We start from the raw sequence: 20,194 nt of genomic DNA on the forward strand, positions 1-20,194 counted from the left end.
GTAGTTATATGTGATGTTAGGTGAGGAAAGTACTCACGCTAAAACAGTTATTTCAGTGCTTATGACTAAATTTGAGTTATTTTTGGGTTTACATTTTAACTTGTAAAATATTGATTTTATGACTATATAAATGCAAAATTTAGAGGAAATTTGATTAGTTAGAAAAAGTGATATTTATGCATCAAATATGGGAAAAAGATGATCACAGATCTTTTCACTTTCTGATTTAAAATGAACATGATATTAGAAAAATTTCTTTCAACTGAGACTGAGGCACAAGCTGCTAGCATGTCTTTAAACTCTTAGTCTACCTAAATTTATTCAGCAACATGGCCCAAAAATTGCATCTTGCATGCGCTAACTATAAAACAAAATAAATCCTGATTTGAGGAAAAATATTTAATTCATCCTCTGGGCCCTCCAACCAGTAGCGGGAGATAGATGCCCCTCCCTGAGCCTGGTGCTGTTAGAGGTTTCTTCCTGTTAAAAGTGAGGTTTTTCGTCCCACTGTCACCAAGTGCTTGATCATAGATCTGATAGTTGGGATTTCTTTCTAATATTGTATGGTCTTTACCTTACAACAGGGGTGTCCAACTCCAGGCCTCAAGGGCCGGTGTCCTGCAGGTTTTAGATGTGTCCTTGATCCAGCACAGCTGATTTAAATGGCTAAATGACCTCCTCAACATGTCGTGAACTTCTCCAGAGGCCTGGTGATGAACTAATCATCTGATTCAGGTGATATCTAAAACCTGCAGGACACCGTCCCTTGAGGCCTGGAGTTGAACAGCCCGCCTTACAATATAAAGCACCTTGAGCTGATTGTTGTGAATTGGCACTATGTAAGTGAAACTGAATTGGATCGAACAAAATTGATAAAAATGTCTTGCTTGGTGATAAGTCGTCAATGACTGACGGATCTATTTATAAAGTAACAGGTTTAAGTTAAGTAATAAAAACTATCATTAAGAAACTGAAATTAAGAGAAAAAAAACTCAACTATAGTTCTGTATTTAAAGCTGTTCTTAAAAGGTTTGTGTTGCCCTTTAATTTTCTTTTTAAATTATGTGTCAGCCCTGGATTGGAGAGATTAATGAAAAGGCGGTCTTGTAAAGTCTTCAAAATCATCCTCCCCTCTACCACCCTGAGCTTTCTCCTTTTATAACAAGCTCTTTATTGAAACCACTTACCGAGGGGAAGCGGAGGGAGATACCGTTTACGGCGGGGGGGTTGGGATGCGTGGTGGGAGAGTTCGCAGGCATGCCGACGTTGCCGGCCTCCAGCGGATCCTGAAGACCAGAGGGGCTCAGATAGCCGTCCGTCTCGCAGTCAGCTGTTTCAACAAAGCACATCGACCATTAGCACATAACCCGCTGTGGCCTAAAAAACTGACACAATCTGTACTCTGTGCATTCTTGCACACACCTCTAATGACCCCAGCCTGAGATACACAAAACACATAAACAAGAAAAATCTGAAGGGCTTCACTGTGGAATAGATTTGCTCTGGATACATTTAAATGAGATCAGATGGCTGTCTCTAAAACAGGAATAAAAAGTTGAGAAACATTCAGCACAGCACATGTGCACACCATGGAATAAGACCTACAGGGCCTGAATAATTCAGTTAACCACAGTTTCACTTTTCTCTGCATCTCTCCCACGTGCGTTGACATCAGAAAAGCCTTGTGTGAAGCGCACTTGTGCAGCTAATGCAGTGAAAAACATGTCTCTGGAGTTTAAGAACAGCAAATAAAAGAATTTAAACAAAACTTTAACAAAAATTTAATGTACTTTACTTGTGTATTTTTCTATTTCATTCTTCTACTCCACAGTAATTCATAAGGGACAGCATTTACATTAATCCTGCATACTGCACAGTGAACTTTTGCATGCAAACATTTAACTTTTCACGGTATATGGATGTGATATCAGACAGCTTACAGTTAGCAGAAGACAGGCTGTTGTGGCGAACTTGAAAGTGCTGGTCAACTTCGGGCTCCTCTGGCTCTGCAGGGTAGTGGGTGCTGACGCCAGAGTCCACAGAGCTGGTGACGGGGGACAAAACTGGGGCCAGTGGTGTCAATGGCGTCAAAGGTGTTAGAGGTGTCAGGGGTGGGATGGGGGAATCTGCTGCAACAACATCGTTGACCTTGGGCGAAGCGGCCTGGTGCTCTGGTTCTTCTTCTATGGCTTCTTGCGCCTGCTTCTTCTTCCTCTCCTCGGCCTGCCGCCTCAGTTTCTCTCTCTGACGCTTGATGATCGTCACTCGGTCGCGTATAGCCTTCGCTACTAGTTTGAAGTCTGCTTCACACACAAAGCCAAGCACAACCTGCATAACAGCACAGGGAAATGGTCAGGGTACAACATGCATATGAGTGCTAATACAGCTCTATTGCATTTAATGACCTACTTATGCAAGCTGTGACATTATCTGAGAGTTTTATAAACATGCAAAGTCGGTGTTGTATTTTTTATTTTTTTTACAAAAAGAAAACACATAGGCCTCATTCTTTTGACAATCTGGCATTTTTTACAGCCTCCCATGACATCCAGTTCAGCAGAGTGGGACACCGAGTCCGTAACAACCTCTCAACACATAGTCAGATTACAGCAGATTAGCCTGGCACGATGTCCCCTGCTGATACCAAATTTGATCTTGATGAAAACTGCCGTAAAAAGGTAAACAGGTAAGAAATTGTATCTTGTATTCTCATTAAAAGTGACCTTTATGGAGGACATAAGGTTTTGTAATAAGTGTAGGAGCCATTATATTATTAAAGACACGATTACGGCTGCTTCCTGAGACGTCCTCTCCCATTTCAAACCACTGATAATTAAATGGTGAGCTGTGACCTTAACATAGTACACAAGGTGTTCTCCTTAGGAGCTGCAGTGGATATAACAACAGAAAGGTAAAGGAACCACAATGATGTTGAGGTGCATGTGCTTTCACTGTTAGGGTTAAGAGTCAAACCCCATACAACTCTAATTAAATTGAACCTATTAAGCTTTTCCTAATTTCTGTCACATTTATTCTGTTACAGTTCAGGATTATCATGTTAAACATAACCAAGCTTTGAATATTAAGGCCACAATAATAGGACCGGTATCCCTCTCATATCTTCTTTAAACCTATTGTTTGTGAGGGGCATCCAATTAGAAGAAAGATTGATTAAATCGCTCCTGGAAATATTACAACTGAATCCACTTTTAGTTGTCTTTCTAATCACGTTAGTGTCCAAATTAGGTTTTTGTTGCATTGAGGACCCTCATCTACCCTTCATTTGGAAAACCTAAAAAACCCCTAAAATCGTAAATGAAGATTGGGATGCAGAGAGCACGTGGAAGTTGGCTAAGTTGGCCTCTATCTGCTGATCAGGAATCAGTTACTCCATTTCCTCACCAACATCTGTTACAAACCTGGTCAGTAAAGCAGCAAATATTGACCTCACAAAATCCTTTCTTCACGTGCCAACCTACCATTTCCTGTGCCACCTCCTCAGGCACATCTTTGTAGAGCTCGAAGAGGAACTCGATGGCGTTGTTGTCCTTGTACTTCCCGTGGAGCTTCTTGGTGTCGTCCATGCGCAGCCACAGCTTCAGGCCTGACTTCACCATGTCATCCTCCTCTGCCAACTCCACATGTACGCCATTGTTTTCCTGGAAGAAGGGGTGATCCAGAAGGTCCTGAATGGTGTACCTATAGAGAGAAAGTAATTTGTTTTATCGCACTTAGGGTTGCTATTGCAAGGTTATTTCTCATAACATCCGAAACTAGTTTCACTTCAGTTTAAAAACAAACAAACAAACAAAAAAATTTAAGGAGATATAAAGGAGATGAACTGAAGACTTTTTACAAAGTTTTCTTTGTAATTGTTTAAAATAAATTAAGTAACTTGCAATTAATTTGCAATTGAAATCCAAATCAAATGCTAAAATATACTTTCTTCCGAGTAAATGCACTTTCTACCACTAATATATGCCCATGGGTACAGTAGTATCTGGTCAATGTTGTTTATATGCTAAAAATGGGTAATTTTAGTTACTAGGTGGGTTTTAGGCATGTATATTTCAACTTTTGTGACAATAAATGAGATTTTATTCCCATGAAATTAAATCAATAGTACACTTCCTTTAAGTGTTGCATGTGCATAAATGCTATAAAGGGGGCATTTTAGCTTGTTAGCTAAATTGTCATCACTACCATCATAATGGCCTCATAATAATCATGCATTATTAATTTTTTGTATAGAAATGGGATGTTACTGCTGTGAAATAACTGATACAACGCTTTTGTAAGGTCTTATAGATGCTTAAATGCTAAAAATGGGCAATTTTAGCCTTTTGCTAACTAACAACATGATGTCATGTAAGAGGCTTCAGGGGCCTAAGATGACCTGTGCCCCAAGCTTGGTTGGTCAACTGTTAAAGGTCTATGAGGAGTCTGTGAACAAGGCAACAAACAGACACACAGACAGAGATTTTGTGTAATTTAAAGATTTTTCTTCAGATGTTCAGCTCATATCAGTCCACTTAATTCACAGATTACAGCACACTAAATCAGTCATGGCTGTGTGTTTATGAGATTAACTGTGACTCGGTACTGAGCATGAATTGGAGTACAAACTGCCCACAATGCAGCCTCACTGCAAATGTGCTGAAAAATAGCAGCTTTTGTGCTTCAATCATTAGAGGAGTCATGACTAAAATACCCATCAAAATTAAATTTAACACAGTGGTTTTCAAACTGTGAGGGCAAATGCCACTTCAAGTGGCCATCTGGAGGCTAGGATATACAAATATGAATTCTTAAAAAAACAAACAAACAAGGTTTTATGATGTGATTGCATGAATCTTTATTTAAGGAAATTAAATTTGTATAAATTTGTATAATTTAGGCCATTTTAAGGCTTTTTAAAGTCCTCTAGACATCATGTATGTGCTTTCTGAAGCATAGTGCAACATAATAATTGAGAATAGTGAAGAGCAGAAAAGATGATATAAATAATAAAGTGTGTGCTTTCATTGTTACCTTTCATCTTTGTTCATACGGATGCAGCCCTCAATGATCTCCTTAAGTTCTGGGACTTTGACTTTATAGAAGCTGTCAGGTTTAATGCCCTGTGCAAACAGATAAGAACACAGAGTTTAATTTCATCTATTAGGCTTAATAAAAAGTGTAGGAGGGAACACAGACTGGAGCTTTATGCAGAAAAAGTTAGCAACAATGATCTCCTCCCACAGTTCTTCTTCTGAGACGATCAGATCAAAGCGGTGACAGCCGCTCCCGGCTGCACCGCATGTCTGATATATCGTCTGCTTTGTGACATCTGCCTCTAGCCAGCATGACATTTGGCTTTGCGACCATGTCAACACCAGAGGAGAACAAAACCAAGAGCTCAGGATAAATGGAAAGAAACCCAGCAATGCTCTCCCTTCTTTCCTTTCCCTTTAACTTACACCAATCCTTGCACCGATTTTTATTTTTATTTTTAACTCAGAACAGTTGCTGTTTCCATGCAGTTAATCGCAAAATTATTAGGGCAGGACTTCTCAGTAATAAGAAATAAGGGAGTTCTTCTAAATGCTATCATCAGTATGTGCATAAGTCTGTGTACAGATTACAGCAGAGCTCCAAGTCCTGTAACAACAAAGATAAGAAAGGAAGTAACCAAGGTCATTTGGCCAGCAGATACCAAAGCAATGCAATGATGCACCCAAACACCTAAATAATTTGATTTACCAGTAAAAGGCTGAGTGGTACACTTTGTTATCTCATTTAAAGACAGACATGTCACTGCATGTAACTGGTTCTCTTTAATCAGGGTCACAAAGAACTTCAATGCATACTCCTGCTGCCTGTTTAAGTGGGGCAAATGACAGAGCTTTGAGAGGAGAGACAGCGTAGTAACGCCATTCCTATTTTAATTTTTGGTGGGTTTTTTTTCCATTCTTTTGATAAAGCATCCCAACTACATGCCAGTGCAAACATAGCGCGCTTCATTGCAGTTATAGACATGCTGTTTGTTTGTTTAAGCACTCTGCTGCAGTGTCCGCATACTGTGTAGGCACCTTGAGAGTAGAGCTGGGCGATATGAGATTTTTTCATATCACGATATGTTTTTTTCATTTCAGGCGATAACGATATCTATCACGATATAAGCCAAATAACTATATTTGTAAGATTTAAATGTGCCGTTGCTCACAAGTAAAATGTGAAATAATCAGCAGCTTGTTTTTATTTAAATATTTATTTCCCATAATAAGTTCAACAGGGTAGATGTACTTAAGGAACATGAGACTTTTTCAGATAAATAAAGGCAAATATTGCAAACTACACAAAAGGCAGCCGCTAAAGCGTTTAAGTTTCAAAATAGAACAAACGAAACAGACTAAATTGTCAATTCCACTTAGAAACAAAATATTAATTCTAAAAATAAATCTTAGTTTGTTTTACAGAAGAACAGACAAAACTGACTAACTTTTGTCAATATCAAATAAACTGAGAACTAAAAGGAAATTCTCAATCTCTCCTTGTTGTATAGCTTAGCTTTTCAAACAGTTTTAACAGTTACTTTAGTCTGACAAAAGCCGAATGACGAATTAGCGCTTCCAGTCAGAGACTGAGGCTACGTCCACACGTACACGGGTATTTTTGAAAACGGAGATTTTCCGTTTTCGTTTTAAAAAATAATCCCGTCCACACATAAAGGCAGAAATGAAGGAAAACGCTGCTATGAACATGCCAAAGCAGCAGGTGGCGCTAGATTCCTAACCGTGCAGAAATGTTGGCCAATCAGAAGTCTAGAAGCCTCGGTGGGAAAAAGTAAACAAAGCTGGGGCATAGAAGCAGAACCGAGTCGTAAGTGTGGACGGACAGTAACTGTGTGTATATGTAAGCATTTAAACACTGCAGAGAGTAGAATTAACAGTAACAGTATTGTAGAAATTCATTTCACCGAAACAATAACGTGGCGCAGTGTGACGCATGCACCAGTTTATTGTATTTCCAGACTTGCTTTCGGCACAATTTACAGTGCACGCTACTCTGTTTTTTGTCAGACTTGAAATAGCCGAAATACCTTCACACTACGGAACTTCTATGGCTCTTCCGTTTGACAATCTCTCCGGCATTGGAACCATCATCTGTTTTCTCTTCGGTCACGCTCGGTTGATTTTTCTAGTCGGCACACTCATTTCCTCCATTACGCGCTGGCTCCATTACCCGCTGGCTGCTTCCCAAACAAACACACGTGCGGCTTGGCACTTGTGCTGTACGTAACAAGTCACGCGACGTGACGCTGCGGCTGTGATTGGTTCGGCTCTGCGCTACTTAATTTGGATTGGCTGACCTTTTTTTTTTTTTTTTTTTTTGAGGACAAGAGCGGCGAGGTCTATCGCGATAGCTTAATTTCTCTATCGAGTAAAAGTTATATCGCGATACATATCGTTATCGTTCTATCGCCCAGCTCTACTTGAGAGTAAATCCATTTTCCCTAGATCCAAATCTAATTTGTGACTCAGCTCCTTTCTGGTGGCGACGGCAGTCTACATGTAGATAAGAGCTTGAGAAACACACTGCGCTTGTATTAACTTTGGTTTGTGGGTCAGATTTTAATGTTGTTAGGAACATAACGATCAGTGAACCCAAATTATTTTACACAGATATGAGAACAAAGCGTGGTTATGTCTTACAAGTAAAGTGTGGTATTCTTTGACAAGAAATTCAAGTATACTAAGGAGAAAAAACACTATAAGACCAAAATACCTAAGACTTACTACTGTTTTCTAATTTTAATTCATTTTTCTTCTTCAGTTCACTTTCCAGACTGGTTGTTTGCTTCAAAAATGCTTTAAAAATGTTTAGTTTTATCTGAGATTTTATTAATTTTGTAATAATGAAGATGAAATGGTTATTTATTAGAGACAAATTTAAGGACATCAGAACATTACTGCAATACAAACACTTGCCATCTGAAGACATATTATCATTAGTTAATTAGTTTGTCTCTATAGGCTTTCAGTCATATGAGCCATGTTAATCTCAAATGCTTGATAAGAAGGCAACTGGACTTTTTGTATTGATGAAGATGTTTTACGTATTAGCCATTGCGTGAGCCAAGGTATGAAAGGCTAATTATAATGACCATGTCCCCCACACAGATTCTTTCCAATGATTTTGATGAGGTGCTTTCCTTAAATACTGAATGAATTCTGTTAACTGGTTTTATAAGAGCAAAATCAAATTCCACCTAAAAATATATCTTATTCTGTACATATTTTTATTCCTACTATGACTTCACTACAGTATTAACTTCAATTTACTATACACATTTGTTTCTATATAATTTACACTACATGGACAAAAGTGGTGCACCATTAGTACATTACACCTGCAGGAACTGTGCAGCCATGGAAAGCCATGCCATGAAGCTCCTTTTTTTTTTAGGTTTTGTGCTAATGTGGATATGAGATGAGGGACTCAGAACTTGGTTACCTTTACATTTACAGCTGATCACAGAATATGTAGGAGGGAAGAAATTCTATTAACTGATATGTTACAACAGTAACAGTATTACGTTACAACGTTTTGAATTCAGTGAAGTCTTTAGAACGAGCCAGTGTTTCACAGTTGTTTGGAAAGACGGACTGCTTGGCTGCTTTGTTTTATACACCCGAATTAAGGATTAAGATTAAGAGGTGTTATACTACTATACAATACTTTTGTCCATATTGTGTAACTGTATACACTGCTCCTGCTGTTTGCACTTTACTTAATTCTAATCTAATACAGTAATAATTTATCTTTATTTGTCTTTGGACCCTTCTTCCTCAAACATCACAAGGGCTCCCTGCACAAAGGCAGCTCTTTAATAAAATTCTTTCCTGCTTTGGAAGAACTTGACTGGCCTGCACAGAAGCCCCCCCAAGCTTTGAAGTAAACCTGAATGGCAACCGCAAACTAGTCGTTATCAGCCATCATCAGTGTCGGACCTCACTGGTGCTGTCGTGGAACAAATCCCTCCAGCTAGGTTAAACATCTGGCAGGAAAGAGTTTAATAGCATCATCATTAATGACCCCAGAAGAAGTTCTTTATCTCAAACACAAAACCCAGGAAATCTTGCTAGATATGTCGTCATTGTTTCCAGCAGTTTCTCAAATTGGGCATATACAGCAGATCACTTAAAACAGATGGAGTGGGGTTGTTCCATCCTAATGATTAATGTTCTTTTCTTGCTCACCAGTGTAGAAAATGTGGATTTAATCATGCTGAAGAACAGCCTGTTCAAAAAACCTTTAATGGACGAAAGAAGCAGCTTCTGACACTGGTAAGCCTCCAATTGTACAAAGAAGGGGGGGCGGGCTTTAATGGCTGAACCAACAGGTGTGTTTACTGTAAGTGTAAAAAGCAGGAAAAATAGGGCTGTTCGATGTAACGATATATATCAGATGACGATATAAAAACATCTATCGTTTCATTTTACGCTATCGTTTGTTTCGTGGTGTCGCAAAATAAACTGTTTACGGCAATATTTTTTCATCGTTCTGATGGTTACTGTAGTGGCTATATTCATTTCTTAAAGTTCTCTCTTTCTCTTATATTTAATATAACCACACTAGGGACAGACAAGCGCCTGTTTTTATGCGTTGTCGTTAGCAACAGCGACGGCAACTCCTTCGCGTGTCCGCTTGTTTATGTTCCACATAAACCTTTCACAATAAAGCTCAAGATCCTGTTGAGACTTTTCAAAATAAACTGAATCACGTGAAAGAGCAGATTATTTACGGATAAGAAGTAAAAAAGAGCCGCCAGGTGCTAAAAAAGAAACCTTAGACTCAAATGTTAGAACAGGCAACCCGCAGAACGCCGTGTAATAAATACAAAGAAATCGGCAGCCGTTACAACTTATGTCTAAAAATGTATAGTTTCACGCATCGGTTAAAACACTCGACTCCGGGTAAAGGACACGCAGCTGGAAACAATTCACGCATGTCGAGCTGCCCGAGATTCACAGAATTTACAGAAAATTTAAAATTTTTGTGATTTATATCGTTATCGGACGATAGAATTCTTATATCGGGATATGAGATTTTGGTCATATCGCACAGCCCTAGGAAGAAAATAACAAAAATGAAATAAGGAAGTCCTAGTGGATAAAAATAAGTGTAAAATGCACAAACACCCACATACTGTTGGTTATATAGCGTACATGAGAAAGCACGTTTCTATCCATTTACTTGGTGTATACTTAAATGTGAACAAGGAGAGTCTGTAAACAGTCACGACAGAAGCCCGTCTGTCCTGCCTTTCATATGTCACGCTATATTGGTTACTGCGGGCCTTTTTAATAGCAGGTGACTTCAGCTCCACATAAACACAAAGCATTAACAAATCATAAAAAACAGCAGCTAATGACTGTGTTTTTTCATCATGATGTATGCCTAAGCTTCTCCACATAATGCTCCTGTCTGTGGAGGAGCCAGGAGCACTACGACTTGTTGGCATTGTCACTTTCTCACTTTCCAGCCTCCGTCAGACACGCTGTTTGCTTTGCATACGCGACACACAAGAAAGAAACAGGCCTCTTTGTGGAGTAAGGAGTGAGACACATTTTCCAAAACATATAATTCTACAGTCGCCTGCTCTCGCCTGCTCTCGCCCACCGTGGCGTCACTGATGTGCTTGGCACCCCCCAAGAACAGCCTGAACTGCATCAGCCTGTGTTCCCAAAATCCACTTCTTTAAAGCCCATTTCATCGTCAGACAGATAAATTCCAATGCAAAAAAAAGAAAAACATCTGCAATCTGTTATGTTATGTAATGATGATTTCAATCCCAATTCATGTGCGTTTTACGTATTTCTATTTGTACGAATAAGATATCCTGGTTCCTCTCTAATTCCATCATCACGGAAGAACACATGTGGACAATCACACTAAATATCGGGGGAAATGAGGTAGTCCTCGTCTTTGCTTTACTCACACTGGTGACTTTGCGGTAGATCTGGGCGGCATTTTGGCACTCAGAATATGGGTACTCAGATGTGGCCATCTCCAGGATGCACATTCCTAAGGCGTAGACGTCCACCGCTTCATCATATTTCTCCTCGTACATCTCTGGGGCCATAAACTCAGGTGTTCCTGTCAGGGGAGAAGAAAAGGTTTAAAGGTTGTTCTATTATTTAAAATCCTTGATGAGCCATAATAAGAGTCAAGGACCCTTATTGGACAGTGTGATTGCCACTTTGATGGCATCAGAACACGCTTTAAACATGAGGTGAGCTTTTTAACTGCTAAACTCTCTGCCAAGATGACCAGGTAGTTTCTGCTCAAAGAGTTTCTGCTCAAAGTAGTTGCCTGATGCAGTTAAAACCTCAGCTGACAAGAAATTTGCAAATCAAACAGCTCAAAGATGGGGTATTTTGAGAAAATTAATACTTATTTATAGTTGATAGAGATTTTAAAATAACAGGAGCAACTTTCTGGAACAAGAGACCTAATACATATAGTAAACTAAGTGAAGAACGTGCAGTCTTTTCTCGTGACAGTTTTTCCTGTGCACAGGACAAGCTGTATGCAATGCAAGCCATGTTTATCCTTTTTCTACAAGCAGCCATTCAACTCTGTTCCTGGAATCTATTAAAGTAGTTTTGCATGATGCACAGTTCCCCATAATTCATCTTATGGGTGCAGCCCCTTCCTTTACTACCCTTTTAGCAGCATTTACCATCCCCAGACTTTGAGGTAAGAAGCACTGCTGGGACACTGCGCCACTGCAGGTGAGGCGTGAACGACCAGAGGAAAAACATGAAATGGAACAGAGCTGCAGGGATGATGTTTTTAAAGAAATATAAACAAACAAGAATTTCCTGACATTTTTATTTAGATAAAATTTAACCTGCATCCTTCTTTTTTAAGTCACTAATGATTAATATTCATGATTGTTAGCAATAACAGCTGCTAATTAAGGCACGCATGCTTATATTAATGTATATAATTTCCAATTCCCATTAGCATGCCATCATTTGCTAATTAGCACCAAGTAGACAGTACAGTTAATGGATGCTGATGGAAGTGTCATTTGTTTTGCAGATATTTAGATTTTGGCATTGCATGAAAAGCAGGTATTACTAGCATATAGCTCTTGAGGTCCTTTACTCTGGTCCAAAGTTATAGTCTGACTAATCATTACAGCCAACAGCAGAAAAAAAAAATCTTGTTAATGTTGTTTGCTGATAAAAAAGGTTAAAAAATGTTCCTCTTGTTAAAATACCCCAACATACTGTGTTTGATTTGGACCAAATGATTTAAAATCAGTGCCACTTTCAACAAAAATCAACAAGTTATTATCGTGCATGTGACGGCTGGCACTCCCTGGATGTAAGTGATGGGATGGGCAAGTTCCAGGTGAAATTAGAAGCCATTTGGTTAATGATGCTGCATTTAAAAATGCAGACAGGAATTTAAACAGAGGCATTCATGGTAGTATGAGTACGGAGGAAATAAGAGTAAGCAGAAACAGGAGGGTGTTTACACAAATGCAAGGCCTGTAAAATGCCATTGGATTTTCCCACCATTTCAAGACCATTTTAGGGCATTTTGCATATAAAATTATATTTTCAGATAATTATTAACTGATAAATTGTGCTCTAGATGCCGTTTCTTTCGTCTAGCAGGGTAAACACAGACTAAATTAACACTTACCAATGACACTTTTAGCAAAAGAGGCACTTTTGAGAGTGGCCAGCCCCAGATCTCCAATCTTGACAGAGCCTGTGGGGCCAGTGATGAAGATATTATCACATTTGAGATCCCGGTGGATGATGGGAGGAGTGCGTGTGTGCAGGAAGTGCAGCCCTTTCAGGATCTGACGACTCCAGCGCTGGAGCAGCTTCAGCTTCATCTCTTTGAACCTCTTCAAGTACCTAAAAAGAAAAAAAAAAAAAAAAAAAAAAAAGAGGATAAGAATCAGTCCAAACATATCAAAACACGGAAAGAAAAGGAAGCTTTTAAGTGCTACAAAATAATTAATCTCTTATTTTGACAGCCAAGAGGAAGTTTTAAAATGAGTGAGTTTCCTGAATTCGCTCCTAGAACATTGTTTCCAAAGTAGAGCTTTCATCATTACTTAAAGGAGAAGTTGTCAAACATGACACAAATATCCTTTTTGGTATGCGAGACTTGGCAAGTTTTATTTAGAAACAGAGCATCAGCTACTTGAGACAAAAATGAACCGTTTTTAGGTTTGTGGACTTTGATCTATACATAAACTGCAGTCTTTTATATGCATATACACATGCAAATCTGCAGTTTAATTCAAAAGTGGAACTGGACACAGGGACTCACGTCTTGAGCGTGCCTGAGGTCATGAGTTCAGTCACCAGGATGATGCACTTATGGCCCTTCATTGTCGACTTCCAGGAGTCGTGGAAGCGCACAATGTTCGGATGCTGCAGACCTTTTAGCATCTCCACCTCCTCGCTGAAACGCTGACGCTCTGCCTTGGTTAACTTGCGAGTCTGTGTAAAAAAAAAAAAAAAAAGTTACCGTAATAGGTATTTATTAATATTAAACACTTTTAAGACATCAATATGTTGACCACCTTCAGGATATGAACATTAAAAAAAAAAAAAAAAGACTTAAAATCTGCCGATCATGTAAAATGATTGAAAGCTTTACAACCATGACTAAGTGGGGTAAGATTGCTTTGCCATAAAAATCCAGTTGTGTTGATGGTTGAGTTGTAGCTGTAGTAAAATTTTAACGTGCACATGCTCTGGTCTCGTCAGGGTTTTGTTTGATTACATAAGTTGGCAGCAATAAACACAGCAAATACAAATGCATGGGAGCGATCTGATAAATCACTGTTACGTTAGCTAATGAGCTCACTGTGGGATTGGAAACCACAGGTTCATCCATCTGGGTGACCCTCCAGTTGCATAACAACATTTATTTTCCAATGAGAGGAGCTCTGACTTTAAAAATTTACGGAGGAAGTTTCTAAAATCTGTGTAAAACTGCACTGAACCAAACACAGCAATCACATCGGACAAACAAAGACATTTTTGTGCTTCCTTCTGGATGAATGGCCCAATTTAGCGACTGGTGGAGTAACTCTGCCTGCGGTGGGCGGTTGGTGGAAAACTCCCAAGAGACTTCAGGACCATGAATTCTGTATTGAGGTAGATTTCTGGGGAAAAAAAAAAAAAGCTCTACATGTGTTTATGCTTACAATCAGCTTGACCACTGCTGTCTCCCTCCTCTCGACGTTTTCCCAGCGAGGCTAATGCTGAGCTATCAACACAGGAGGCAGACTGTCTGAAGAACTGCACAGTCTGATGTCACACAACGAAACGCTACTCTTACCTGCGTCAGTCACCTGTCAAACTGTCATATTACACCAGCAGCCCGAGTATGTGGCACTGAGCTCAAAGGCGAAACACAAAGGAGACCTCTGACCAAGTGAATTACTTTTAGGTCAACAGTGATCAGTTTATGATGTGAGGACAGGCTGCAGCTTATTCCTCATATATAAAGAGCTCTGTCAGAAACACTAAAAGCTTTGCATAAAAGAAAAACATCTTGGCGTAAGGGTCAAAAGGAATAGTTAGAACTGCATTCAAAAAAGCTATTAAGCAAATAAGAGTAAGTCACTTCAATTTTAAGCTAATTTTTGATGGCTACACTTAAATTAGCTTTATGGACACTGAGGATTAGAGCCGTAATGGGATTATGTGCTCTGAAAATAAGGGAAAATATGCAACATGATACAAATTATGGCATGTTTGCAGCTTGCATGAGCCAGGGCGAGTCAATGAGTGTACGGTTTGATGTGCATCTGGATATTTATGCATCTAAGATGACAACATCAGATAACTCTCCTGCAGAGAGTCACCTGTGCAAAGAAATGAAAGCTGTTTGCAGGACAGAGGCGGGGCAACTTGTGGCACGCAGTCTAGCCACTTGGAGTCCCGGACGCCCCCAAAACCACAAGATTTACTACAGCTTGGCAAGCAAGATGGCACGGCTGCAAATGACAACAGCATAAAATGCAGGCCTTCTTGGAAAACCAAAATCTTGCAGTAGCAACTGTGAAATACAGCGTTCAGAAAAATGTGAGCTGCCAAACTAAGCGGCACCGATAATGGGTGATTACTTCATGTGACTCATCCAAACCCGTCCTCTATTTAAAGCAACCATTGTTCATTTAAAAAGCCAATAACTGAACAATGTAGGGGAAAATTAGCTGCAGATGGAGACAAGAAAAGCAAATTATGAGCTGCATTAACACTGCAGTGCAATCATCTAATTAGACTGTTGTTGATACTGGCCAATTTCAGGGTGACTTAACAACACCTCCTCCCAGTAAAGACATTCACTTAAGCTGTGACTAACAGAGGAATTGAAAACTGATCGTGTTCCATTATGTTTTGGTTTTACTCCAACAGTTTTCTCATTAGGGCAGCGGCTGTTTGATCAGAGTATAACTTCATAAGCAGGAATATTCATTTTATTATTACAGACAACTGTAGCCCGTTTTAGTTATAAGCCCTGCCCTCTGGCATTTCCTAAAGAAGATACCCCCATTCTGCAAGGCCTCTATCCAACTTTTCCATGGTATATTAGCAGGCCTGCATCTGTCCCAAACCTCTCACTCACTCTTTCTTCCACCTCCCCTCTCTGAGAATCGAGGCCAACATAGGTTGCATAACACCAGAGAAAGCGATGCAGGGGGGAGCAACAACAAAAACAAATAATCTCCATTTTGAAAGGACAAGTGGGTATATCAATAAAACAACCTCAGAGTCAGAGGTGTGTGAGCATGCCTCTGCAAAAGCTTTTCTTCTACTGCAGCCTCTTCCAGCTAGATGATTTATTCTTAGCCACTCAGAGGTGTGTGTGTGTTAAGTTGGGGGTCTGCAATGGTTGGGGTTGGAAATACTTCAGTTCAGAGCCACATAAGTGGAGTTATATAAGCAGTGTTGATGGTAGAGGAGGCAGGGGTATTAAGAAGTCCCTGTCAGCGCCCCTATTATGAGAACAGGGACATGGACACAGCATGTCAGACAACATTTGCACCAAACCAGGTGGTGTGCAGTGCATACTCTGACTTAGTACAGGAATGAACTGTGTGCATTAAAACAGACGCAGAAAGTATGTACGCGAGTTGGGGAACATCCAGTCAATGCAGATGGACTGCAGCATCCGCAGGAATCTTAACTAAATGCAGAGTGAAAAGTAGGGCAAGTAAAAAAAAGAAGAAGAAGAAAGAATTCAGTCTCACTACGTATAGCCTGCAGGAATGCGTCTTAAAGGTTTCAACTGACTTTTCAGTTCATTTCTCCTGCAAAAATATAATTCTATATCAGCCAGGAGTTTATTTTGTGATTATTCAATGACAGACCTTTAGGCACAGTGTAATAATAATGGTTACTTTTAATTAGGTAATGCAGTAAGTCATTACCAAACCCTGTAGTAAACAATGGATTCTAACATCACCCACTGGTTTTAAATGCTGCATGATTAATCTTCTTGAACTGCTGCTCTTCAGCTGCTCCCTTTAGGGGTCACCACAGCAGATGATGTGTCACACCAACCCTCTGTATGTCCTCCTTTACTCCATCCATGAATCTCCTCTGTGGACATCGTCTTTTCTCCCTGCTTGGCAGCTACATAGTCACCCTCTTTCTAGACATCTTCCTTTGTCCAATATATGCCACATTGTATTCATTAAGACTTAAAAATAGTGATTTAATGTCAAAGATCAAACGGTTCAGGGGTCTTTTGAGTCTTCAGACAAGCCAGCTGCTTGTACACATTTTAGCTGTAATTTACGTATGATTCTAACATGTAATTATTGTTTGGAAATGAGTGACATTGAGGGCGTGTCTCGTCCTTAAGCAACCAATCAGCACGCTTAAATAGAAGTCTAGCTTTCGACTTCCCAAAAAGAAAAACAAAATGATTCATTTTGTTTTTAAATTTTAACATATTTTAGATAAAATTTGGATAACATTTTTTGTATAAAAAGCCATGCTAACAGTATGTTAGTTCCATTCCCTTGTGGTTTATTCCTTCATTAAACACTGCAAGATAGCATCAACTGCTGCACCCTCAGCTAAACGGCTGCTAGTTTGTGCACAATTGCTTTCCTCCATTAGCTCCAGTACTAGCAGGCTTTAGCCATGCATGAAAAGTTCCATGTTGTTTCATAAGTTAAACATAATCTCTTGCCAAATAATTGCTAGCTCTATATTTTAACATGATTTTTTTGTTGTTTTCTGTCAAGAAATTAAAGTTTAACTGGAAGAATTTGGGTTTTAATATGTTGGCGCAAGAACAAATTGCAATCTGCGATTTTCTAGCGCTAACTATTTAAATTTGTAAACCAAACAAATAACTCATCAGTTAAAAGAAGGGAAAGATCAACTGATTATTAGTAGAAAAGTTCAGTTGTTGAATAATAAGAATAGTAGTAGCTATAACAGTAGTTCACCTTATTGATGTAATATTTTGATCATATTCTATTCAATTTTATTGAGCAACATACTCTTTATTTTATATTTGTTGTGGTTAAGTCAATTTAAACTGCGGTAACAAAGGAATTTCCCAACTCTGGGACAAATAATGTGTATCCTATCTTATCTTAAACTCTGTGTAAACCCGCTTTGGGACTAAGGCAAGTTTTCCCTCCTCTTCCTGTCATTAAGTTATTATTTAAAGTGACGCTAACAGGCAATAACTCCTGTGTCCTGTGACGCTGACAGTGAGGAGCCCAGCAGATAAAAACCAGAGTTTGTCTTGACCCTTTAACGACAGGAGGAGAACCTGCGCAGTTGCAGAATTAACAAACTAGTGTCCATTGGAGACCGTGATGACAGACTTGCCAAAAGTGAGGATTGAGGTCAAAGGCAACGTGGGAAAAAAGTCTGACCTCACAGCACTGAAACTGACATGCCCTCCCCTTGACTGACATACAGTTTGTATAAACACGCACATAGGCACCTGCACTGGCACAGGGTCACATTTAGATGTTTGCAGGTGAGAACTGAAGCAGCAGTGTGCTCTTTCCAAGAAAACCTGACATGGTCTGTAAATGGAGCAGGCAGAGGGAGGTTAGCCATTAATCTCATAAGGATTGGGGAGTCAAACCAGCCTCTGACTGCTGCTCTCCTTCTGAGAGGCTGAATTGACTTGTGGCGCCCGCTAATTAGATACAGGATTACACTATCTCTTATGTGTTTTAATCATGAAAAGCAGCCTGTCATAAAGTCTTTGCCAGTGCTGCTCAGACACTTTCAACATCATATTGCATTTTAGGGTTAATTTTGACACTGATACTGTTATCTTATAAAATTTTATGCATTTCACTTTATAGTTGGAAAAACGACTTTTACATGTGGTGACACTGTTTATAGCAGCGGTGGGCAATTAATTTCCCCAAGTGGTCACAATTAAGACCCAAGTGTAACATATACTATTACCAGTAGCAGTTTTTGGAGAGATTAAAACAAAAACAAAAAAATTACTGAGCCGAATTGAGTTCACCTTATTGGTTGGATTTGGTTTATAGGATACCGACTTGGTCGATTCGACCTCTACTACAAGGCTATGTTTGTTTGCAAGCTGGGAGATCTTTTATCGCCTGTTGACTTTGTTATTCTTGACATCTCTTAACCTATCTGGTGTTTGCTTTTAGTAACTCATTAAAACGTCAGTCTTCTAGAAACTGCTCTGCATATATAGTACCATCCTGCACCTTCTCTGAGACTTCTTTTAAAGGGTTAGTCCTCTTGCCCTTTAGGCTGAGCATTGCGTCACGCAGTTACAGAGATGTGGAACTTTTCCTTGCACGTTACATCTTTGATTGGCTCTGTCATTTTCTGTTGGCAGCTTGTAAGTAAGTAGTTCCTTAAACTTCAATTAGAAACTTTTGAAAATGCCAGCACAGTAAATGTGAATATGGACGATCAGTAGTTCTTAAACGACGTCATGTTCATGGCTTGTGAACTTGGCTGGTGTTTATGCAGTAACCTGAGGATCATTTTGAGCTGTAACACCTTTCAGTTGATATCGGAGCAATCTCAGGTCAAGAAAAACAGATGGAAGGACACTGACTCCTATCAGATGAAATAACTCTGCAAGGAAAGGATGTTTGGAAATGCCACAGTGCACAATATAATAGCTGTTCTGTCTAATAGTATGATGAGTGTAAAAGGAACAAACACTTTGTCCTCCACAGGAAACATTGAATCACTGAAAGATCACAAGATGCCTGAAGGTTGCAACCTGGAAGAGAGCTGCCTTAAAAATAAAGCCAAATAGTTCAACTCGATGACTCCAAACGAGACTAAAAAGAGTAGAAAAGGTTTACTTAAGGGTCACACAAATTCTATTTTTTTTTTTTAGCTTTTTGTACTGTTCATAATGACACGAGTCTTTATCAGGAAATAGACTTGAGTTCACACACAGTCATCCCCAGGGTTAAGAGAATGGCCAGAAAAAAAGAAAATATCAAGTTAGTGGCAAAAGAAAGGCCACACTGCTTTAAACTCATAGGACAGGAACAGCACAAATACAACACAACACAACACCAATAACCACTCTTTACAACCAAGGTATGGAGAAAAGGTGGCATGGTTGGAACTGAGTGATGCTAATGTGTCCATATGGCCCAATATGTTTCCACATAACATCAATATGTTTGTTGAATTTATGCCACAATAAATTAAAGCAATTTTGAAGGCTAAATAAAGGAGGTCCAACCTGGTACTAGCAAGGTGTACAGATTAAAGTACTTGAGGAGTTTAAGAAAGGTAACTAAAACTTGTGTACTTGCATTGTGGTTTACAGGCAGCTCCTCAGTCTGCACAGCTAAGGCTATTATTGTAAACTGCAGTAGACTCGACAGCCGTCAAAGATACATCTTCTACCTCCAAAGAGCCAAGGCGAATCTGTGGGCTTTGAAACCTGATTAAACCGAGCCAACTGGCCGCACAACTGTGGCAGTCAAAAACAATTATCTGTACGAGTACATCTCATGACAGGGAGGCTCTCAGTTACAGCTTCTATCATTCTTTTTAACTGTACTTTGCTTTAGTGCCTCTTGGGACGACAGAAATATGACAAACAAAGTTTACATCATTATTTTTGACTGCGTGCAAATTCCACTTTTGGCCTTTTTAATATGAGT

At 39.4% G+C, this 20,194-nt stretch overlaps 1 protein-coding gene across 3 annotated transcripts in view; it reads right to left on the reverse strand.

Annotated features, from left to right (window-relative positions):
- The window catches only part of wnk4a (WNK lysine deficient protein kinase 4a), a 54,778-nt gene that overhangs the window by 22,173 nt on the left and 12,411 nt on the right, over positions 1-20,194 (reverse strand). For all 3 annotated transcript variants that reach the window (XM_080872676.1, XM_080872675.1, XM_080872677.1), the window contains 7 exons: positions 13,348-13,520; positions 12,706-12,926; positions 10,985-11,142; positions 5,032-5,120; positions 3,480-3,699; positions 1,941-2,328; positions 1,188-1,330 (listed from right to left, as the gene is read on the reverse strand). In XM_080872676.1, coding sequence (XP_080728802.1) covers positions 1,188-1,330; positions 1,941-2,328; positions 3,480-3,699; positions 5,032-5,120; positions 10,985-11,142; positions 12,706-12,926; positions 13,348-13,520 — 1,392 coding nt within the window. The remainder of the gene's footprint in view (positions 1-1,187; positions 1,331-1,940; positions 2,329-3,479; positions 3,700-5,031; positions 5,121-10,984; positions 11,143-12,705; positions 12,927-13,347; positions 13,521-20,194) is intronic.

The sequence above is a fragment of the Rhamphochromis sp. 'chilingali' genome (assembly GCF_963969265.1).
Source record: "Rhamphochromis sp. 'chilingali' genome assembly, chromosome: 22".
In the NCBI taxonomy this organism is placed as follows: Eukaryota; Metazoa; Chordata; class Actinopteri; order Cichliformes; family Cichlidae; genus Rhamphochromis; species Rhamphochromis sp. 'chilingali'.